This window comes from Macaca fascicularis, chromosome 8 (genome assembly GCF_037993035.2).
Source record: "Macaca fascicularis isolate 582-1 chromosome 8, T2T-MFA8v1.1".
NCBI lineage: Eukaryota > Metazoa > Chordata > Mammalia > Primates > Cercopithecidae > Macaca > Macaca fascicularis.
The window spans coordinates 41,237,471-41,261,391 of record NC_088382.1 but is presented as its reverse complement, the minus strand read 5'-3'; the positions used below and the strand labels follow the sequence as shown (position 1 = coordinate 41,261,391).

At 46.9% G+C, this 23,921-nt stretch overlaps 1 protein-coding gene across 2 annotated transcripts in view; it reads left to right on the top strand.

The window, feature by feature from the left end:
* Positions 1-22,017, top strand: part of RAB11FIP1 (RAB11 family interacting protein 1) — a 42,390-nt gene extending 20,373 nt beyond the window's left edge. The window contains exons 2-6 of one of the 2 annotated variants that reach the window (XM_005563059.5): positions 2,165-2,607; positions 4,613-5,420; positions 6,768-8,645; positions 9,395-9,503; positions 17,824-22,017. In XM_005563059.5, coding sequence (XP_005563116.3) covers positions 2,165-2,607; positions 4,613-5,420; positions 6,768-8,645; positions 9,395-9,503; positions 17,824-18,042 — 3,457 coding nt within the window. In that variant the 3' untranslated portion in view covers positions 18,043-22,017. The remainder of the gene's footprint in view (positions 1-2,164; positions 2,608-4,612; positions 5,421-6,767; positions 8,646-9,394; positions 9,504-17,823) is intronic. The other variant, XM_005563060.4, reaches the window with a different exon arrangement.
* Positions 22,018-23,921: the final 1,904 nt, after the last annotated feature.

Below are 23,921 nucleotides of genomic sequence, written 5' to 3'. Positions count from 1 at the left end.
TTGACTAACCCAGGAACCTCACATAAGCAGACTCATATAGTGTTTGTCATTTTCTAACTGACTGATTTCACTCTTTTTTTTGTTTGTTTGTTTTTGAGATGGAGTCTGGCTCTGTCGCCTAGGCTGGAGTACTGGAGTGCTGGAGTGTAGTGGCATGATCTTGGCTCACTGCAATCTCTGCCTCCCAGGTTCAAGCAATTCTCCTGCTTCAGCCTCCTGCATAGCTGGGATTACAGGCGCTCGCCACCATGCCCAGCTAATTTTTGTATTTTTAGTAGAGACGGGGTTTCACCATGTTGACCAGGCTGGTCTTGAGCTCCTGACCTCAGGTGATCTGCCTGCCTCAGCCTCCTAAAGTGCTGGTATCACAGGTGTAAGTCACCATGCCTAGCCTAATTTCACTCTTTAAAAAAATTCTTTATTTTTATTTATTTATTTTTAGAAACAGAGTCTCACTTTGTCATCCAGACTAGAGTACAGTGGTGCAATGATAGCTCACTGCAGCCTCGAATTCCTAGGCTTATGTTGAGTAGCTGGGAGTATAGGCGCACACCACCATGCCAGCAAATTTTTAAAATTTTTTATAGAGATGCAGTCTTGCAATATTGCCCAGGCTGGTCTTGAATTCCTGGCCTCAAGTGATCCTCCTGCCTCAGGCTCCCAAAGTTCAGGGATTACAGGTGTGAGCCACCATGCCCAACCCCCCTCCCCACCTTTTTAAAATTATTTTTTTAAATTCTGTGTTTTATATATATATATTTTTACTCCCTCCAGGGACTATTCCTTACTATAAACTAAATTTTCTCTGAGATTTAATTATACATAATTTGCACGCCACCCTTCTTAGCTGTTTGTGTATGATCTTTGCTTTTTTTTTTTTTATCCTTTTTGAGATGGAGTTGCACTCTGCTGCCCAGGCTGGAGTGCAGTGGTGCGATCTCGGCTCACTGCAACCTCCACCTCCCAGGTTCAGGTGATTCTCTTGCCTCAGCCTCCCGAGTAGCTGGGACTACAGGCGCCTGCTACCACATCTGGCTAAATTTTTATATTTTTAGTACAGACAGGGTTTCACCATATGGGCCAGGTTGGTCTTGAACTCCCGACCTTGTGATCCACCCGCCTCAGCCTCCCAAAGTGCTGGGATTACAGGTGTGAGCCACCGTGCCGGCCCTGATCATTGCATTTTTACCCTACTGAAGGAAAACATCAGTCATCGGAAGTGATTCCATAGAATATTTTTTTTTCTTTATTTTTAGAATGAGCTCTTTATTGAATCAGGATCTGAGGTGATTATACACTAAGCACAACACTGGATCCTATCTTTGTCTAGTGCATGTCTTAAAAGTGCAAAATAAAAAACAAAAGAAATGAAAGTGCAGGCCGGGCGCGGTGGCTCATGCCTGTAATCTCAGCACTCTGGGAGACCGAGGAGGGCGGATCATGAGGTCAGGAGATCGAGACCATCCTGGCTAACATGGTGAAACCCTGTCTCTACTAAAAAAATACAAAAAAACCCCAAAAAACAAAAACATCAGCCGGGCGTGGTGGCGGGCACCTGTAGTCCCAACTACTGGGGAGGCTGAGGCAGGAGAATGGCATGAATCGGGGAGGTGGAGCTTGCAGTGAGCCGAGATCGCACCACTGCCCTCCAGCCTGGGCCACAGAGCGCAACTCCGTTTCAAAAAAAAGTGCAAATTCTGCTGTCAGCCGGGCGCAGTGGCTCACGCCTGTAATCCCAACATTTTGGGAGGCTGAGGCAGGCAGATCACCTGAGGTCAGGAGTTCGAGTCCAGCCTAGCTAACATGGTGAAACCCCGTCTCTACTAAAAATACAAAAATTAGCCGGATGTGGTGACGAGCTCCTGTAATCTCAGCTACTCAGGAGGCTGAGGCAGGAGAATCACTTGAACCCGGGAGGCAGAGGCTGCAGTGAGCCGAGATCACTCCATTGCACTCCAGCCTGGGTGACAGAGCAAGACTCTGTGTCCAAAAAAAAAAAAAAAAAAAATTCTGCTCTCATTCTGCTTTCCCAAAGAGAAAGTGTGAGAATGCACGCATTGAAGAGGCTGTTGGTAGCAAAGAGGAGAGGCCAGTTCATGGGAATTGTGAACATCGTTGCAGTTGCTTCCATTCAAAAGTAACTCCTCGGCCTTTCTCCTTTCAGGTGGTATAAGCTGAAATCCAAACCAGGAAAGAAGGACAAGGAGCGAGGAGAAATTGAGGTTGACATTCAGTTTATGAGAAACAACATGACTGCCAGCATGTTTGACCTTTCTATGAAAGACAAGTCTCGGAATCCATTTGGAAAACTGAAGGACAAGATCAAGGGGAAGAATAAGGACAGCGGGTCAGACACCGCCTCAGCCATCATCCCCAGCACGACACCTTCGGTCGACAGTGATGATGAGTCTGTGGGCAAAGACAAGAAAAAGAAATCGAAGATCAAGACCTTATTTTCCAAGTCGAATTTGCAGAAGACGCCTCTTTCCCAGTCCATGTCTGTCCTGCCGACTTCAAAGCCAGAAAAAGTGCTGCTTCGTCCCGGAGACTTTCAGTCCCAGTGGGATGAAGACGACAATGAGGACGAGTCCTCCTCAGCCTCGGATGGTGAGTTTCTGCCTCTTCCTGCTTCCACTTCCTGACATCTCTTCTTCCACTTACCATGCTTCATTCTGAGAGAGAAGAAACAGACAAATCTTAAGAGAAAGAGTCTAATTCAATTCCTCAGTTACAAAATCATGGTGATGGTGGTGATGATCGTGGTGGTTAAGATGCCGTCTCTCAAACCAGGCGCGGTGGCTCACGCCTGTAATCCCAGCACTTTGGGAGGCCGAGGCGGGCAGATCGCTTGAGCCCAGGAGTTTGAGACTAGCCTGGGCAACATGGTGAAACCCTGTCTCTACAAAAAGTACAAACATTAGCCAGATGTGATGACACACTCCTGTAGTCCCAGCTACTCAGGAGGCTAGGCTGGGAGGATTGCTTGAGCTCAGGAAGTAGAGGCTGCAGTAAGCTGTGATCGTGCCACTGCACTCCAGCCTGGGTAACAGAGTGAGACTCTGTCTCAAAAAAAAAAAAAAAGAAAAAAAAAAAAAAAAAAAAAGCTCTATCTGTTTCTTTTTTAAAAATATTTTTTGTTGGCTCATGCCTGTAATCCCAGCACTTTGGGAGGCCGAGGCGGGTGGATCACGAGGTCAGGAGATCGAGACCATCCTGGCTAACACGGTGAAACCGGACGTGGTGGCAGGCGCCTGTAGTCCCAACAACTCAGGAGGCTGAGTCAGCAGAATGGTGTGAACCCAGGAGGCGGACCTTGCAGTGAGCCGAGATTGTGTCACTGCACTCCAGCCTGGGCAACAGAGTGAGACTCTGTCTCAAAAAAAAGAAAAAATATTTTTTGTTTGTTTGTTTTAGAGACAGGGTCTTGCTCTATTGCCAGGCTGGAGTGCAGTGGCACGATCATAGCTTACCGCAGCCTCCAACTCATGGGCTCAAGCAATCCTCCCACCTTGGCCTTCTGAGGAGCTGGGGCTATAGGTGTGCACCACCACACCTGGCTAATTAAAAATTTTTTTTTTTTTAGAGATGAGGTCTCACTATGTTGCCCAGGCTGGTCTGAAACTCCTGGCTTCAAGTAATCCTCCTGCCTCAGCCTCTCAAACGGCTGGTATGACCCGTGTGAACCACTGCCCATAGCTGAGATGCCCTCTCTATTTCTAAGCCCTCTGGTTTCTTTCTTTCTTTGAGATGGTGTCTTGCTCTGTCACCCAGGCTGGAGTGCAGTGGTGCGATCTTGGCTCTCTGAAACTTCCATCTCCTGGGTTTAAGCGATTCTCCTGCCTCAGCCTCCTGAGTAGCTTGGATTATAGGTGCCCACCTCCACACCCGGCAAATTTTTGTGTTTTTAGTCAGGGTTTCACCATGTTGGCCAGGCTGGTTTTGAACTCCTGACCTCAAGTGATCTGCCTGCCTCGGCCTCCCAAAGTGCTGGGATTATACCCTCTGGTTTCTAAGAATGCCTAAATTCCTTTTCCAGAGTTTCTGGCTCTATAAATGATGTCCGTTAGTACAAACTTTTAGAGCTAATAGAACGAGTGTCTTCAAAGTTGTTTTTTTTTTTAAGGGTAAAACCATGAAACCTTATAGTAATTCTGATATTTCATTAATTCATCAGGTAGTTATTGAGTTCCTGTGATGTGCTTAACCCTTGTGGGATATAGTCTTATCAGAAGCCAAGGAATCTGGTTCCTTTAGCTCTGAGTTAATTATGTATTTTGAACTTCGATTTCAATGTCTAAATCCCTCCCACTGGCTGGATTCTGCTACTCTACCTTCTACTGCTGCCCTTTTCATTGGTTTAATCCAGGGTTTCTCAACCTCAGCACTGTGGACAGTTTGACCTAGATAGGCCTTTGTCGGGGGGGGACTGTGCTATACATTGTAAGATGTTCAGTATCATCCTTGTCCTCTACCTGCTGGATACGAATAGCAGCACACCCCCTCCAAGCTGTGACAACCAGAAATGTATCCAGACATTGACAGATGCCCCCACACTGCAAACCACCCGTTTAACATCTTATCCCCTTTCTGTTCTTTGTTTTTCTTCCCAAAGTCATGTCTCACAAGAGAACAGCGAGTACAGATCTTAAGCAACTGAACCAGGTCAACTTCACCCTTCCCAAGAAGGAAGGACTTTCCTTTCTTGGCGGCCTTCGGTCTAAGAACGATGTCCTTTCCCGCTCTAATGTCTGCATCAATGGGAACCATGTTTACCTGGAGCAGCCAGAAGGCAAGGGTGAGACCAAGGACAGTAGCCCATCCTCCTCCCCATCCCCCAGGGGCTTCAGAAAGAAGCATTTGTTCTCTTCTACGGAGAACCTGGCGGCTGGGTCTTGGAAGGAGCCTGCTGAAGGAGGTGGGCTGTCTTCTGACAGGCGGTTCTCCGAATCTTCCACCAAGGACTCCTTGAAGTCTATGACCCTGCCGTCCTACCGACCTGCCCCACTGGTCAGTGGGGACCTCAGGGAAAACATGGCCCCCGCAAACTCGGAGGCCGCAAAAGAAGCCAAGGAGAGCAAGAAACCAGAGAGCAGGAGGTCCTCTTTGCTGTCTCTGATGACGGGGAAGAAGGACGTGGCTAAGAGCAGTGAAGGTGAAAACCCTCTCACGGTCCTGGGGAGGGAGAAGGAAGGCATGCTGATGGGGGTTAAGCCCGGGGAGGACGCGTCGGGGCCTGCTGAAGACCTTGTGAGAAGATCCGAGAAAGATACCGCAGCTGTTGTCTCCAGACAGGGCAGCTCCCTGAACCCCTTTGAAGATGTGCAGATCACAGAACCAGAAGCTGAGCCGGAGTCCAAGTCTGAACCAAAACCTCCAATTTCCTCTCAGAGGGCTCCCCAGACCAGAGCTGTCAAGCCCCGGTGAGTTTTGGCTCTTCTCATGCAGGGCATTTCTACCTCGCCATTGGTGGTTTTCAGGCTTACGTTAGACCAGCTCTTGCTGGTTCCATGATGTCACAGTACCCGTACGTGCCAAAGGTTTGCTGGTCTAAATTCTTTTTTTAACGAGTCCCTACTGCCAGTCTGGCCTGCCCTGTACAAATTGCAGTGATGTTTCCTAGCCCAGAGCTACTGCCCTGCAGGCATGGTCTGTCCTTTCTGTCAGCTTATCAGATCTCAGTGGAATGCAATGGTTTGTAGCAGACTCTGGGTGTTGCAAGTTGGGAATACTGGGTTTGGGTTGTAGTATATGCAGTACCTGTGTTTACGAAGTTCTTATCTCATATTTCCCCTTGAGCCAGATGTTATCCTGGCTCATTGCATTTTGGCATTGGTTTCTGGTACGAGAGACCCTTGGTCTCTCGAGTGACAGTGACAGTGACGAGTGACAGTGATGGTCCTCTCTCGAGTGACAGTGACAGTTCTCTGTGTCCACTTTGCCCCTTGTTGTGAGAGCCAGCGTGAGACTTGGGGACTGGCCTTGGGGACTTGTGCTTTTCTGTGTGACTCACATTGACACTGACAATATTTCTGTGGTCTGGGGAGTGAGAGATTTGTTTTTTGAGAGATTCTGCTTACTTTGACATGCACACATACACACATACACACTGTTCCTCTTGAACTTATCTGTGCCTATTGCTTTGTGTTAACATCTTTAACCACTTTGAAACTTTTAGGTGCATTTTGTCCTGTAATAATCAAATGTTCGGGCCTTGTGTTAATCACCACAAGAAACCAGATCTTTACTGGGATCTTTTCATTCTATTGCAACAGACTTTTGTGTGACAGATCTGCTTGGTTGTAAAAGTGTCTGTTAAGTGTTAGTGTTCCTTTTTTTTTTTTTTGAGACGGTCTTCCGCTGTCACCCAGGCTGGAGTGCAGTGGCGCGATCTCGGCTTACTGCAACCTCCACCTCCCAGGTTCAAGCAATTCTCCTGCCTCAGTCTCCTGAGAGTAGCTGGGACTACAGGTGCACACCACCACACCTGACTAATTTTTGTATTTTTCAGTAGAGATGAGGTTTCACCATGTTGGCTGGGCTGGTCTCGAACTCCTGACTTCAGGTGATCCGCCTGCCTCGGCCTCCCACAGTGCTGGGATTACAGGTGTGAGCCACTGCGCCTGGCTAGTGTTCCTTTTTTAACTTCTTAAGGTACTGCCCGTGTAAAGACGTTCTCCCCTGGTGAATGACTTGATTTTTGTGTATTTTCTTTGTCTCTCATGATGCATCTGCACTGACCTGCAGATTTTATTTTGTCCTTTTTGCAGACTGGAAGTGTCTCCGGAGGCGCAACCCACAGCCAGGCTTCCTTCCCCCGCTGACTCCCCTTCCTCTCTTCCTCTCCCTTCTAGTTCTGGCCAGGCACCTGTCCCCTCTGAATTGGGACATGGTACAGACACACAGTCTTCTGAGAGTCTTTCTGTCTTCTCCTCTCTCTCATCTCCCATAGCAGCTCCCATTTCCACATCCACTCCAATTGAAAGCTGTCCTCTCATAGATAGGGGCCAGGCCAAGTCTGAAGAACCACCCTTGCTCCCTAAGGCAGAGTTGCAAACGGAGAGTTTAACACCAGTTCCAAATTCTGGTTCTTCTGCCCCGGGATCACTTTTCAAACAGCCATCCATTCCAGTGAATAAAGGGACAGAAAATTCTCTGATGGGCAGGACCTGTGAGACAGGCACAGAGAAGAACACCAGCAGCCTTGAGTTGGAGGAGTCTCTCCCGGAGCAGCCTGAAACGGGGCGACAAGAGGAAGAACTTCCGAGATTCCCCCACAAAAAACAAGACTACAGCCCATCATCTGGAGAGGCCCAGGAAGTACCGTCTGCCCTTTCACTCAGCAGTGATGGAGCTGCGAGCCCCGTTGGGGAGCTTGTGGCAGGAGGAGACAAAGACTTGGAGAGTCAGGCTGGGTCTCTTGTGGGGAGCAAAGCTAGGGATGCAGTTGAAGAAGCAGCACCTCCTCTTCCCATGGGAGAATCAGTCCCTTCCATTGATTCCACGATGCAGAAGCTGGAAGAGATGGGTCTGAACCTCCGTGAGGGCCAGAAGAAAACCAAGAAGCGCGTGTCATTTTCTGAGCAGCTCTTCACAGAAGAGGTGGTAGAGAGGGCCGTCCCGCTGGTGGAAGGACACAGCAGTTGTCCCCAGGAGCTGACCCCTGCATGGGCTGTTGCTGGAAACGCCTCTGCTGGAGAGTCTCCTGGGTCTCCCCACACAGAGGACTCAGAGAGGGAATCGGTGACCACACCTGGGCCAGCGACGTGCGGTGCGCCAGCCTCCCTGGCGGGTCACCTCCTCCTCCCCTCCCTGGAGGAGAGTTTCTCCGAAGGCCCCACGAGTGAAGCAAGCTCAGCCAAAGACACTCCACTCTTTAGGATGGAGGGAGAGGATGCCCTTGTGACTCAGTATCAGAGCAAAGCCAGTGACCATGAAGGTTTATTGTCTGACCCCTTGAGTGACCTTCAGTTGGCCTCAGATTTTAAATCTCCAGTCACAGCCGATCTGAACTTAAGCCTTCCTTCCATTCCTGAAGTTGCATCGGATGATGAAAGAATAGATCAGGTTGAAGATGATGGAGAGACGGCAAAGTCGTCAACTCTGGACATAGGAGCTTCGTCCTTGAGCTTGGTAGTCCCCTGTCCTGAGAGGGGAAAGGGGCCCAGTGGCAAGGCAGATAGGTTGGCACTGGGGGAGGGCCTGCATGATTTCAGCCTGCAAGCACCCAAAGCATCTGTGACAGCTCCTTCAGAGCAGACCACAGAGTTCGGAATTCACAAACCACATCTTGGCAAGAGCTCAAGCTCTGATGAACAGCTGCCAGGCCCCAGTGGTGGTGAGGAAGAAAAACCGATGGGAAATGGGAGTCCAAGCCCGCCTCCTGGCACGTCCCTGGACAATCCTGTACCCAGCCCCTCCCCTTCTGAGCTCTTTCCTGCCACACAGTCTTTCCCCAGCTCTGCACATTCTGACACTCACCACACCAGCACAGCAGAATCTCAAAAAAAAGCCACAGCAGAGGGCTCCGCTGGTAGAGTTGAAAATTTTGGCAAGAGGAAGCCACTCCTCCAGGCCTGGGTCTCACCCTCGGAGACACATCCAGTCTCAGCTCAGCCAGGCGCTGGAACTGGGTCAGCCAAGCACAGGTGAGAGATGGGGGAGATTGTCTATGTAAATGTCAGCAATGTCCCCCTTTGCTTCCTACCTGCAGAGGTTACGGCTTTCTAACCACACAGACGTCTGACAGGACAACCCGCCTATCACTGTCCTGCTGGTAGGACTGCCCCTTGTGGTGGTAATACCTCAAGACGCTGCTGCGTTTATAGCAAGAACATAATAGCAGTCTGTAAATATAGCTTAGGAATTATTCTGCACAGTCAGATTTGGAGCACTCACATTGCAGAAACGCAATGCCACCAGTATCTTAACAGTCTCAGAACTAACTGGCATTGAGCGGTGGTAGCATCTAGCAGTGTCAAAAACTTCTTCAAGCACTGCCCAACGTGAAGCTTGTATGTTTCTTTTGAACTCTCTTTACTATGGAGGGACAGAAGCCTCTGCAAAGTTTTACAGTGAACGCCTAGGCTCTAGTTGACTTCAGAAAATAAGAGACTGCCTTTAATGTTCTGATGTTTGTAAGAAGACCAAGGGTCCCGTGAAGATACCAGGACATCTGGGCAAGGACGTGCTTTGCTGGCTTGCATGTGGCGGCCCAGTCCTGACTACTTTTGTTTCCACAGGCACTGAGACATCGGAGTGTGTTGGCCCGGAGATGAGGGCAGCATGTGACCCACCTGCCCCTTGTCTGGCTTACTGGCTGCCATCTTTGTGGTGGGCAGTTGCTCAGTTTTGCCATGTCAGGAGGGTCTAAAGATCCTTTTCCCCTTCTCTTTAGACTGCATCCTGTGAAGCCAATGAATGCAACGACCACCAAGGTTGCTAACTCCAGCTTGGGAACTGCCACCATCATCAGTGAGAACTTGAACAACGAGGCCATGATGAAGGTATGTCTTCTGGGAAGCTGGTGCATTCGTTAGGGATTGACAGAGCACCTGTTTCCATAGTCACCATCGTATACCTCACCCTGGGCAGCTGGTGGTGCCAGGAACCACTTAGTCATACATCTGGAGTCTTTAAGTAAACTTTGGAAGCCCCCAGACATTCCACTGGACAATTACTTTATTCCCTTATACTTGTTTACTTGTTTAGTTATTGTTAAATTTTTTTTTGTCTCAAGCAACATGATTGACGCTGGTCCTTCTTTTTTAAAAAAATTATTGGCCGGGCGTGGTGGCTCAAGCCTGTAATCCCAGCACTTTGGGAGGCCGAGACGGGCGGATCACGAGGTCAGGAGATCGAGACCATCCTGGCTAACACGGTGAAACCCCGTCTCTACTAAAAAATACAAAAAACTAGCCGGGCGGGGTGGTGGGCACCTGTAGTCCCAGCTACTCAGGAGGCTGAGGCAGGAGAATGGCGTAAACCCGGGAGGCAGAGCTTGCAATGAGCTGAGATCCGGCCACTGCACTCCAGCCTGGGCAACAGAGCTAGACTCCGTCTCAAAAAATTTAAAAAAAAAAAAAAAAAAAATATTTAAACATTTTCCTTCTTAATAGAGATGAGGTCTTGCTATGTTGCCTAGGCTGGTCTTGAAATCCTGGGCTCAAGTGATCCTCCCACCTTGGCCTCCCAAAGTGCTGGGGTTACAGGCATGAGCCACCACACCCAGCCTGGCGCTTCTTTTTAATGAGAAGAAAATGTCACCCACAATCTGGCCCATTCAGGTCAGGTATTTTCTTTTTCCCTCTTGTTTCCTTTCCTTTGGCAAGAATGTAAAATTCTGATAATTGCAATCATTGCATAGATATACTTTTCTGGTAACTTTATTTGGAATAATTTCAAATGTTAAAAAAAAGTTGCAAGAACAGTACAAAGAGCTCCTGTAAACCCTTCCTCCCAGTTTGTTAGTGGTTAACATTTGACCACATTTGCCAATCAGTCTCATCCTCTCTTCCTCTGCCTGACCTTCTCTCTTTCTGAATATACACATGCAGATGTATGCATAATTTTTTTTTTAAAATCATTTGGAAGTAAGTTGTGTACCTCATGTTCCTTTTAACCCTAAATACTTAACTGTGTAATTCCTAACAATAAGGACATTTATCAAAATCAGGGAACTTTTTTTTTTTTTGAGATGGAATCTCATTCTGTCACCCAAGCTGGAGTGCAGTGGTGTAATCTTGGCTCACTGCAACCTCCCCATCCTGGGTTTGAGCAATTCTCCTGCCTCAGCCTCCTGAGTAGCTGGGACTATAGGTATGCGCCACTATGCCCAGCTAATTTTTGTATTTTTAGTAGAGACAGGGTTTTGCTATGTTGGCCACACTGATCTCAAACTCCTGGCCTCAGGTGATCCGCCTGTGTTGGCCCTCCAAAGTGCTGCGATTACAGGGATGAGCCCCTGCGCCCAGCCTACCTCATGCTCCTTTTACCCCTAAATATTTCTAACAGTAAGGAGATTCATCAAAATCAGGAAATTTTTTTTTTGATACAGGATCTCACTCTGTTGCCCAAGCTGGAATGGAGTGGCATGATCACGGCTCATCATAGCCTCGACCACCTGGGCCCAATCAAACCTCCTACCTCAGCCTTCCAAGTAGCTGGGACTACAGGCGAGCGCCACCACGCCTGGCTAATTTATGTTTTTTGTTTTTTTTTTTTGAGACGGAGTCTCGCTTTGTCGCTCAGGCTGGAATGCAGTGGCCCGTGGTCTCTGCTTACTGCAAGCTCCGCCTCCCGGGTTCACGCCATTCTCCTGCTTCAGCCTCCCAAGTAGCTGGGACTACAGGCGCCTGCTACCACGCCCAGCTAATTTTTTGTATTTTTTTTAGTAGAGATGGGGTTTTACCATGTTAGCCAGGATGGTCTCGATCTCCTGACCTCGTGATCTGCCTGCCTCGGCCTCCCAAAGTGGTGGGATTACAAGCGTGAGCCACCGCGCCCGGCCTAATTTATGTATTTTTTGTAGAGATGGGGTTTCACCATGTTGCTCAGGCTCGTCTTGAACTCCTGGGCTCAAGTGATCCACCTGCTTCGGGCTCCCAAAGTGCTGGGATACAGGTGTGAGGCACAATGCCCAGCCTGTTTTCTGTTTTTCAGTATGAATTAACACTATAGTCAATAATTTTCTATATGGAACTTTTTCTCCTCTTTTAGATGATTTCCTTAAGCTAAATTTCCAGGAAGTATCTTGCTCATTTGGAGGGTCTCTTCTCTTTGAAAAGTATGGGCTCATATTAAAAAACAACTCCCCACAAAAGAAAACCAGCCTCCCAGATGAACTCTGCCTGGGAGTGTCTTCATCCTGCCCTTTCTGGTTCTAGAATCAAGGATTTAGAATACTGCCTTGCTGCGAATCCCTGGTCTTCAACTCATTATCTGGACTAGAAGAGAATGATTTACTGAGGGATTGGTGACCTTTAGTGGGCAGGATATGTTGTATTTCAAATATGTAGAGAGGGACTTCCCAACTGACACTAGGAACTGCAGTCTATAGAAATACACTTTATTTTTATTTTAGTTCAGAGCAGCTAAAATTTCATTCCATCATAGATTTTACAGTCCCAGGGACTCTGGATATTGAATAGTTTTCTTTTTTGTTTTTTTTTGTTTTTTTTGAGATGGAGTTTTGCTCTCGTCACCTAAGATGGAGTGCAATGGCGCCATCTTGGCTCACCGCAACCTCCACCTCCCGGGTTCAAGCAATTCTCCTATCTCAGCCTCCAGAGTAGCTGGGATTATAAGCGCCTGCCACCATGCCTAGCTAATTTTTGTATTTTTAGTAGAGATGGGGTTTTGCCATGTTAGCCAGGCTGGTCTCGAACTCCTGACCTCAGGTGATCCACCAGCCCTGGCCTCCAAAAGTGCTGGGATTATAGGGATGAGCCATCATGCCTAGCTTTGTTTTATTTTTTAATGGAGATGGGGTCTTGCTCTGTTGCCTAGGCTGGCGGGTAATGGCTATTCATACGTGCAATCATAGCTTATCACATCCCCGAACTCCTGGGCTCAAGTGATCCTCCTACCTCAGCCTCCCAAGTAGCCAGGACTACAGATGCGCCACCATGCTTGGCTGAAAGTGTTTTTCAAGTGCTGGGTACTTGTTATTCCCTCTGGCTTCATTGCACATCTACCAGTAAGAGCTGGGATAAAGGTTCACAGGAAGCTGGAGGTCCAAGTTTTTGGTAAAAGAAGCCAAGTAATCCTAACTGATGATTGCTGAAAACAAGTTAGCATCTTCTTTCTTGCCCCACTTTTTTTTTTTCTTCCTTCCTTCCTTTCCTTCCTTCCTTCCCTTCCTCCCTCCCTCCCTCCCTCCCTTCCTTCCTTCCTTCCTTCCTTCCTTTTTTTTTTTTTGATGGATTTTCGCTCTGGTTGACCAGGCTGGAGTGCAATGGTGCGATCTCAGCTCACTGCAACCTCCACCCCCCAGGTTCAAGCAATTCTTAAACCTCAGCCTCCCAAGTAGCTGGGATTACAGGCATGCACCACCATACCCAGCTGATTTTTTTTTTTAATTTTATTTTTATTTTTTTTTTGAGACAGAGTCTCGCTCTGCCGCCCAGGCTGGAGTGCAGTGGCGTGATCTTGGCTCACTGCAAGCTCCGCCTCCCGGGTTCACGCCATTCTCCTGCCTCAGCCTCCCGAGTAGCTGGGACTACAGGCGCCCGCCACCTCGCCCGGCTAGTTTTTTTGTATTTTTTAGTAGAGACGGGGTTTCACTGTGTCAGCCAGGATGGTCTCGATCTCCTGACCTCGTGATCCGCCCGTCTCGGCCTCCCAAAGTGCTGGGATTACAGGCTTGAGCCACCGCGCCCGGCCCCCAGCTAATTTTTTTGTATTTTTGGTAGAGATGGGGTTCTACCATGTCGGTCAGGCTGGTCTCGAACTCCTGACCTCAGGTGATCCACCCGCCTTGGCCTCCCAAAGTGTTGGGATTACAGGTGTGAGCCACTGTGCCTGGCCCCCACTCTTTCTTTGTAGAACACATTGACAGGGCAGGTGGTAAGCATTGGTCTCAAAATTATCAGCCACAGCCAGAACTGTGTACCTACTACATTTCAGCCCTAGCCTAAAAATGTACAATATGTGAACCAGCTTGCCTGGCTTCTGTGTGGTTGTTGCAGATAGAAGAGGCAGCACTTGTCTTCCTGGAGTTAATGATATTTATCAGGAAATGGGATAAAAGGACAGCAATGAACATTAGAGTCATTCAGCAGCTTCCCATCCATCTTCCTTTTACTACACACTGGAATGCAGTGTGGCTCCAAAGAGAAACAAACACCTTGTTTCTGGGAAGTTAGCAAGACCTTTGGCTACCATTTTATTTCCTCTTCAAAGCTCATTTAATTCAATGGCTTATCTCCTGGCCCTAAGAGAATAACTTAGCTCAAAACAAAGGCAACTGCTGCTTATTTTGCTCATGATTTGTAAGCCTGACTGCCGCCCTGCTGCCTGCCTGCAACACATCTCTTGGTTCTGGACCATGCCTAGTAAACATTCTGGGTAAATACGGGACATTTCCTGGAGACTCTGCTATTGGCCTGCCGCATGATAGATGTTTTGTGTTAAGGGATAAGACAGTATTTATAAAGATACCTACTCTTTGGAATGTTGCAAAGTAAGAGAGGTTTAAGGGAAAGAAATTGCATAGCTAAAGTTATGAAAAGCTAGCTGGATCATTACTACAGTGATTTTTTTTTTCTTTTCTTGGTTGTTGTTTTAGGGCCTCCATCCTTTATAGATGATTTATAACTGAGAGTGTCTTATTTACCCAGGTGGCTTTAACATTTCCGTTTTAAAATAAAGCCAACTAGATCCAAAAATCATCTGTGATATGGAAAAAGTTGGATGCACATTTGAATGTATGTCATTATTACAACTACGTAAAAGGAAAAGTCCAGGGTAAGAATCCTGGTGAGAAATACATGACAATGGGTACCATTCTTTCTTGCATTTGTGGGTATTTTCTCTGTGCTTTTTCTTCAAGGCCATTACTCACTTTTTATGATGCTGGATTATTTTATGATTTTTTTTTTTTTTTTTTGAGGCAGGATCTCGCACTGTTGCCCATACTCAAGTGCAGTGGCACGATCTTGGCTCACTGCAACCTCCGCCTCCCGGGTTCAAGCGATTCTTCTGCCTAAGCCTCCTAAGTAGCTGGGACTACAGGTGCCCGCCACCATGCCTGGATAATTTTTTTGTATTTTTAGTAGAGATGAGGTTTCACCATGTTGGCCAGGTTGGTCTCGAACTCCTGACCTCATGATCTACCTGCTTCAGCCTCCCAAAGTGCTAGGATTACAGATGTGAGCCACCATGCCTGGCCCTGTTTTATAATTTTTTAATATCGCAAAACTAGGCTCTTCTAATGATTTTAAAGTCCTTTATATCCTTTTTCCCTTTGAATTACATAATCCAAATTAAATAGCTGTTTGGTGGTTCGTATGAAGTACCTTAAGTGTGTACACATTTTCAATTCTAGGCATTTATCAGTACTTAGAGATATGGCCAAAGATTTATGTTCATGCATTTTGATTAAAATGTTATATATAATTGTACAAATTGAAAACAACATAAATATCCAGCAATAGAGGAATAGTTAAAATATAATGGGATTTTAAGCATCCACTAGAAAAGCAAGTTTTGCTAAAATGTTATGATGGAAAAAATGCTTACTAAATAGTACAAAGCTGTAAAACTATTACTTTGTATGAGGCTGACATTATAAAACATATCATCAAGAACCCCAGGAAGGCCAGGCTCAGTGGTTCATGCCTGTAATCCCAGCACTTTGGGTGACTGAGGCAGGAGGATCACTTGAGGTCAGGAGTTCAAGACCAGCCTGGTCAACATGGTAGAACCCTATCTCTACTAAAAATACAAAAATTAGCTGGGTATGGTGGCAGGTGCCTGTAATCCCAGCTACTCGGGAGGCTGAGGCAGGAGAATCACTTGAACCTGAGAGGCAGAGGTTGCAGTGAGCCGAGATCGTGTCACTGCACTCCAGCCTGGGCGTCACAGTGAGACTGTCTCAAAAAAAGAAAGAAAAAGAATCCCAGGAAAAATAAAGAGACCCAAATGTTAGGTGTTGGAATTAATTATAGGACACCCTACAGGTGTCAGCCTCTGTATCCCTCTGTCTTTCAAATTCCATGCAGAATATCTTATGTATTGCAACTTTAAAAAAAAATAAATAAATAAAAATAAATAAATAAGATCCTTATATGACAGAAGTATAATCTAAAATCCCTTGAGGACATACTCTTTGCCATGATTTACAAAGGTGACTCTTTTTTCTTGATATAAAATGTAAGGCTGGGTGTGGAGGCTCATGCCTGTAATCACAGCACTTTGGGAGGCCATGGTGGGAGGATCACTTGAGCTTGGGTTTGAGACCAGGCTAGGCAACATAGCGAGACCCTGTCTCTATGGGGGAAAAAAAAAGGGCATTATGTACATTCACGTTGTTGTACAACCAATCTCTAGGGCTTTTTTCCAGACATGCAACTTTTCAATGAAATATTGTTTTGGAAGTCATATCTACAGTGACTGAGGTCCAGAGAAGGTGCGCTATGAATGCATGCCTTCAAAGTTTTAAAAAACAAAGATTAGGGGAGAAGCAGGTTTTGGAAAAGCAGTCCAGTGTCTCGCCTCTGAATGTGCAGCCTGTATGGGGTTGAACTCACTCTGTCTATGGAAACATTGGTGTTGTGTGTCTAAGTTAGTACCGCCATCATCGTGCTTTTGTTCCTGGCCAGGATGGGAGGGCTGGGATCCCTCCTTTGACTTCTGGCTCGTGTCCAGGCAGTTTGCGTCACTGGACTGAACTGGGGCTTCTATCATGTCACTGAGGAGCGAGTGTTGATTCTTCGTGGAGAAGGTAGTCTCTTGGCCTTCCTGGTAGACAGTGAGACCGTTAGACCCTCAGGGCAATAAAGCTATTCCTGCCTCAGAACTCTGCCAGCAAAATCATCTTGATTCTTTAAACATGTAAATCTCAGGCTACAGATTTCAGGAAAAGTCACTTTTTTTTTCCTTACTGGGGACTTGCACAGCGTGTGACTTTTCATTTAAGCTTTATCTTGCGTGTCCTCCTGGTTCAGGCTGCTTGGGCTGGCAGGGGCCCCAGATCACAAATGCTGATAAAGCACAGTGACTCCACAGGGTGTGTGCTCTCCTCAGGAGCAGAACACTCAGCTCTGGGACAGGCCGCTGTGTACCCAAGGGCGTGCCTAGATGTCCACGGGTGAGGACGGGGCATGATGGCACCTGGCTCTGACTCCGCATATTTCTCAAGTATGAAGTGATGTGAACTGGAGTCCCTGGGTGTCCTCTGCATCCACCTGCTCACCGAGTCCTTCCGAGCACAGCTTTGGCAGGAGCAGACAGTTGGGCTGGACCTCGACCTGCTGCCCTGGAAGGAGAGCCCTTGCCCCCTGCACCTGCTGTCACAGCTATGTCTTCCTGGGCCCCCTCTGGCTTGGGAGTCGTCTCCAGCTCTGCACTGATGTTTGGTCATGTGAGCTCCTAGTGTTCCCAGAGGAGTGAGCACTCATTTGGAGAACTGAGTCCTCCCATGATGGCATTGCTTAAAATCCAAACCCAGAGTCAAGTCCAGAGGTCCTCGACCTGTGAGCCAAGTATGGTTTTTACATTTTTGAAAGGTCATACAACAAAATAAAACAAAACAAATAAAAAAAAAAAAACAAGGAAGAATATATTAACAAAGGCCATCTGTGACCTGCAAAGACTCAAATATGTGCTATCTGGCCCTTTCCAGAAAACTTCATCAGTCAACAACCTGTTTTCACCATAAACTGAAAATGGATTCCCTGGCTGGGCACAGTGGCTTATCCTTGTAATCCCAGCACTTTGGGAGGCTGAGGCGGGCAGATCACCTGGGGTCAGGAGTTCAAGACCAGCCTGGCCAACATGGTGAAACCTTGTGCCTGCTAAAAAAACCCCACAAAATTTAGCCAGGCATGGTGGCACGTGTCTATAGTCCTAGCTACTCAGGAGGCTGAGGTGGGAGAATCACCTGAACCCAGGAAGCGGAGGTTTCAGTGAGCCGAGATCATGCCATTGCACTCTAGGGTGGGTGACAGGGTGAGACTCAGTCTCAAAAAAAAAAAAGGAAAGAAAATGGATCCCAAGAAACCCAGATCACTAGTCACTTTTTCCTCCTTTGCACTTCTTTTAGGTTTTAGATTTCTATGCTGATTTTATAACTCCTTTTTCCCAACTTTCTCCCCCTCTCCAAAGAAATACAGCCCCTCAGACCCTGCATTTGCGTACGCACAGCTGACCCATGATGAGCTCATCCAGCTGGTCCTCAAACAGAAGGAAACGATAAGCAAGAAGGAGTTCCAGGTCCGAGAGCTGGAAGACTACATTGACAACCTGCTTGTCCGAGTCATGGAAGAAACCCCCAATATCCTCCGCATCCCGACTCAGGTTGGCAAAAAAGCAGGAAAGATGTAAATCAGCAGGAAAAAAAACCCCGAGACGTTTTTGTGACTTCACCTTCACCTGCTCTAGGGGTCAAGGACTCGCCCTGCCTGATAACCAGCCAGCAGACTCCGAATCACCGTCTCCCTCACATGTTATCTGGCAAGAGTGAATTCTACCAATGGAAGCCAGGTTAATGATTACAATGAATCTTTTACTATACATTCCCAGGGCTTTATTTTTAAATGCCGCTGTGCCTTTAACTAGGTTGTAAATATTTTATGCCCACCAGAGACGTGGTCATAAGATCTGATCCTAAGCCAGAGATTCAGATGGCACAGGAGGTATTCATGTATTTTAACACTGGGGTTTTCTTTCTTTCATACTGAGATTTTTTTCAATATGTATCCTCCAGCTCTTAAAGCTTACCTGAGAAAGCTTTAAATGAAAAAAGGACCATGCCATTGGTGCTGTGTTACATACACATACTTTCTTGGCTTTTGAGTAGCTCAGGTGTGGCTTTTGGCTGCAGATGTTAAATTTTGATACCATGTAAACCTACCCAGCTTCTCAAACTTGGGTCTTGTTTTTTGATGGGAGCAGGGGTGTTTAGAATAAGCCTCTGAGTGTGCCTTTCGGATTTCGAACAAGTGGCCTTTTCTAAACATCAACTTCTACTACTCTCTAGCCTTAAAATATGTTCTGCTTAGATCCAGGGCCCTTTTACTGGAGATTGGAAAAGTAGAATTCAGGAATTAAAAGAATTACTCTTTATTCAATTTGAGGAACTTGGTAAAAGCCCCTCTTCTTATTGACAGCCAGGTTCCTGCTGGCTAGACCAGCCTGTTCAGCGCTTTGCTTGGGTGGTCCACGCACTCGCTAATACAGTTCTGGCAGGTGTGGAATGATGTCAATAGGATTGCTTGGCCTTTTCCCCCTGTGCCTTTGCTCGGTGCCCTGGTTTCCTCAGCAACACTCCTTGTGAGGGGCAGAGACAGGGTCCACCAACTCCCCAAGATGAGGAAGCCCCCTCAGGCCAGGCGCAGTGGTTCATGCCTGTAATCCCAGCACCTTGCAAGGCCGAGGAGGGTGGATCACTTGAGGTGAGGAGTTCGAGACCAACCTAACCAACATGGCGAAACCCCGTCTCTACTAAAAATACAAAAATTAGCTTGGTGTGGTGGTGCGTGCCTGTAATCCCGGCTACTTGGGAGGCTGAGGCAGAAGAATCACTTGAACTTGGGAGATGGAGGCTGCAGTGAGCCAAGATCATGCCACTGCACTCCAGCCTGGGCAAGAGGTTTTTTAAGACTCTTAAAGAGCCTGGGCAATTTTTTTAAGATTCCGTCTTAAAAAAAAAATAGAAAAAAGCTCCTTCACTGTGCAGGGGACAGGAGACCACGGACTGGACCACAAAGGGATTGAACTGCATCTGCATGTCTGTCCTTTGAACACTTTCTCTGCCTGCCCAAAAGGAAACCCAAATTATTTCTGGGATACTGGGGAAATTGTAGTGAAGGGCTTAATGTAGTTAATAAAAGTGAAAAGTCAGTAGAAAACAGAAATGCCTCAGCCTTCAAATGGTTGCATTTTTTTCCATTTTCCCTCATGAATAGACTCACCAGTATTTTACCCCCTTGTTATAAAATTGTGCAGAGCAAGAAGATGATACTTATTTTTGAATTTGTATTTTTAAAACTAGATTTATAGACTTTTTTTTTTTTAAACTAGGACACTTGCTTCCTTCTTAGCTAAAAGCACCAGTTCAGATTTTTCAGGTAATTTTGTTGTTACTCACTTAAGACTGGAATTAGTATGTTTCCGGTATTGCTCATTTTTTCTCCTGGCTATGATAGAATCTCATCTAACCTTGACATCTCTCCTAGGGGAAGAATGTCACAGGCCAATAGCGTGGGCAGGGGTGGAGATGCTAGCAGTTATGAAATCGAGAATCACTTTTATGTATGTACTTGTTACACTGAGGTTAAAAGGCAAAATCATTGGCAGTGCAGTCCCTTTCCAGGATTTTGTTTGCTGTGGCATTGGTTGTATCAGAGCACTTTAATCTGAAGGATGATACTGTAACTTGATTTATCTAATTAGCTTTTAATTATCTACAGCTATTTTATTTCTCTCCTACAGTACTGGGATCACTGTAACACTGTAAACTTCTCAGATGACTTGTATTTTTGTAGTGTTATGAAATTTATTTACATACTTATAAAGAAAACTGTATATTCACTTGAACTCTGAAAATGTACACGTATGGCTGGACGCAGTGGCTCATGCCTGTAATCCCAGGAGACCGAGGCAGGTGAATCACTTGAGGTCAGGAGTTCGAGACCAGCCTGGTCAACATGGCAAAACCCCATCTCTACTAAAAATATAGAAATTAGCTGGGTGTGGTGGCAGCCACCTGTAATCTCAGCTACTTGGGAGGCTGAGGCACAAGAATCGCTTGAGCGAAGGAGGTGGAGGTTGCAGTGAGCCGAGATCACACCATTGTGCTCCAGCCTGGGCAACAGGTGAGATTCTGTCTCAAAAACAAAAAAAAGAAAAAGAAAGAAAGGAAGTGTGCATGTATATATTTGTCCCGCATTATGTTTTTTACTTGATATAAATGTATTTTTACTGTGATAGCCCAAATGCACTGGGGGCAGTTGTGCTCTGCGTGGTTCTTCTTCCATTGGAGAGCTGGAGTAGAGACCTGCAGTGTTCATAAGGATGTTGGTTTGGAGATGTCTGCTGCTAGGACCTGGGGTGTGTGACTCAGTCCATATGAGAGGGACATCTGGGTGGAGGAGTGAATTCCTGTGCTCTGAAATGCCACTTGGGAGCTCTGGACAATGAAGGACAATTGACTCAAGGGTGCCTGGCTTCTGCTGCTGCTGAGAAAAAATTCAATTTATAGCATTTCTGCACCTCCCAAAGTAGATAACCTGGAGATCATTCAGTCAACAACTGTCCCTGAGGACTCAGTTTTGGGGGAGGGGTTATCTGATAGAAGCTTTAGCCTGTTCTGAGCCATTAGCAGACATTAGTGAATTGGAGCACTGGAGAATCCTACAAATGGACTGTATCTCAGAAGAGGTGGGACCTCCTTCCAACTGCTGCAGATGCTGACAGGCCCTGGGAGGCAGCTGTGCTCTGGAGAAACTGGAGCAGCTCATTCTTGGCCTAGCCTGGCTGCCTCAGAAAGAGCAGTTAGGACTTGAAGGAAGCATCAAATTCTATACCCATAAACTGCAGTTAGAGGTCAGCTTTTTGAAATGTCCAGCATTTGCCTGATTGTTGCAGATCATCTCATTCCTCAGGCTTTGGCAGGTATCCTGCCCTCCATCTTACTCCAGTGTGTTCACCTCATCAAGGCAGCAGAGTGGATGAAGGAGCAAGCCTGCCCTTTGCCATACTGAACAGCTGTGGGCCCCGATTGGTGACGGCTCTGCACATGCCTGTATGAAGGAGATACAGGTGTGTGTGCACATGCCTGTATGAAGAAGACACAGGCGTGTGCTTCTCAGTTTTGCTAACAGTGGGAGCTCAATGGGGCAGAGAGGGAGGAAGGTCCATGATGCTCAGCCATATACTGGAGAGGCAATTTAATGTTAAATGACACGCCATTCTTCCTTCCTGGGTCCCTTCTCCCAGTCAACTTTTTTCTTTTTCTAGAACTAATAATAACCTCTCACGACTGAAAAATTAATTGCCTTAGGTAGAGAACTTAATTCCTAGTATCCACCAAACTTAACTCCGTGGTGTCTCCATATCTACTGTGTGAGCTACTTAACTGACGCCCCCTTCCTCCAACTGAAGGATCGCCCAATGTTTTTGGATTATAGAATTATTTCCTGCTTTCTTTCTTTGAGACTTTTGAATTTCTTTGGTTTCATTTTTAAGAAGTAACCCAACATTTCCTACAACACTAAATGAAATGGTACTACCTTTCAAAGATTTGTGTCTGTAGTTTGGTATGGGTGCAATAAAAATTTATTCTGTCTTCCTGGAAAACCTCTCTTGGTGGGGGTCGGGGGATGTTTCTCATCCCATGAGCGTCTCTCACTGGGATTTCTGCTGCTGCCATCTTGCCTGGTGCCCAGGAGTCCCAAGGTCCTTTTTCTCAGAGAGGATGGACATGTCTGGTCCCTTCGGATGCACCCTTCACCTTGGCCTGAAGTACCATGGCACTGGCCAGAGAAACTGAGTTGGAACGTGTTGCCCCCTTTTCCTTTGCAGCCAGTACTCTTGGCTGAGCATATGGACAGGGTCTTTCCTCAGTTCCCACCCCCACCACACACACAGGTTCCCACAGAGTAATATCTTCACTTTGCAGGCATGAGTTGAATTCAGGCTGGGCTCAACTGCCCCATCTGGGAACCAGGTCCTTGTTCAGTTGACTTAGTTGGTCCATGTGTGAACACAGGGTATTAGGGATGCACAGGAGTCTCCTGGAGCTCATCTCGCCAAACCCCAGGCCCTTCCCAAGGAGGTGAGAGGTGTGCCTGCCCCGCAAGCAGTGCACATGGTCCACACTCCAAGGTCCCAGACCTCTTGGAATAGAGGCAATGCTTTTGCTGTTAGAGATGAGTCACATTGTAGGACAGAGGCAGGCGGTGCCTGTGAGACTCCTGGGCTGGGATAGGGGAGCTTCCCTGAAGGCCTCCCTGGTTTTGGTGGAGAGGCCTGGTGATTCCAAGTGGACATCGATCGCCATGTGTAGTGACATGAAGACACTTAATACATGTTATTTTATTTATTAAATCTCTTAATAAAACAGCCCTCTAAATGGAAGGTCTTCAAGGAAGGAAAGTTTAATTACACAAATGACCCCAACTTTTCTCTCTCAGATTTATCCCCCTTGCTTTGGAGTTCTCTCTGTTTGATTCCTGCTACTGCCACCAAACCTAGCCCTCAGAGCCAGGCAATTGTATTTTTCAAATTCCGGCCCAAGGAGGGAGACACAACCATCTTTCCTCTTGAGTCCCCTTGGCCCAGTAGCTAGTAATGGAAAGTTTAAAAAAATAAAAAAATAAAATAAATAAATAAATAAATAAATAAATAACCAGGCCTGGCACGGTGGCTCACTCCTGTAATCCCAGCACTTTGGGAGGCTGAGGTGGATGGATCACCAGAGGTGAGGAGTTCAAGACCAGCCTGGCCAACATGGTGAAACCCTGTCTCTATTAAAAATACAAAAATTAGCCGGGCATGGTGGTGCATGCCTATAATCCCAGCTACTTGGGAGGCTGAGGCAGGAGAATCACTTGAAACCAGGAGGCAGAGGTTGCAGTCAGCCAAGATCATGCCATTGCATGCCAGCCTGGGTGACAGAGCCAGACTCCATCTCAAAAAAAAAAAAAAAAGAAAATAAGGGAAATAATTACAGGATATATGAACAACATAAAAGGCGAACTTTCCCAAATCCAGAATTCTGAGGCGAAGTCAAGCCCCAAAGGTCTAGAGGCGGCCAGCCACTCGGCTAGGTGGCCCCAGTTGTTCTTAGGTGACCTGAATTCCCTTGTGCTCCATTCTGGAGGAGCAATAGACACTGTTCCCCTCCTCCACTCCCGTCTGCTGACTCACTCTAGATTTTCCTTTTTTTCTTTTTCTTTTTTTTTCTGTTTTTGAGACGAAGTCTCACTCTTGTTGCCCAATCTGGTGTGCAATGTCGCAATCTCAGCTCACTGCAACCCCCGCCCCCCAGGTTCAAGCGATTTTCCTGCCTCAGCCTCCTGAGTGGCTGGAATTACAGGCACCCGCCACCATGCCTGGCTAATTTTTCCATTTTTAGTAGAGACGGGGTTTCACCATGTTGGCCAGGCTGGTCTCGAACTCCTGACCTCAGGCAATCCACCTGCCTCTGCCTCCCAAAGTGCTGGGACTACAGGCATGAGCCACGGCTCCCAGCCCTCACT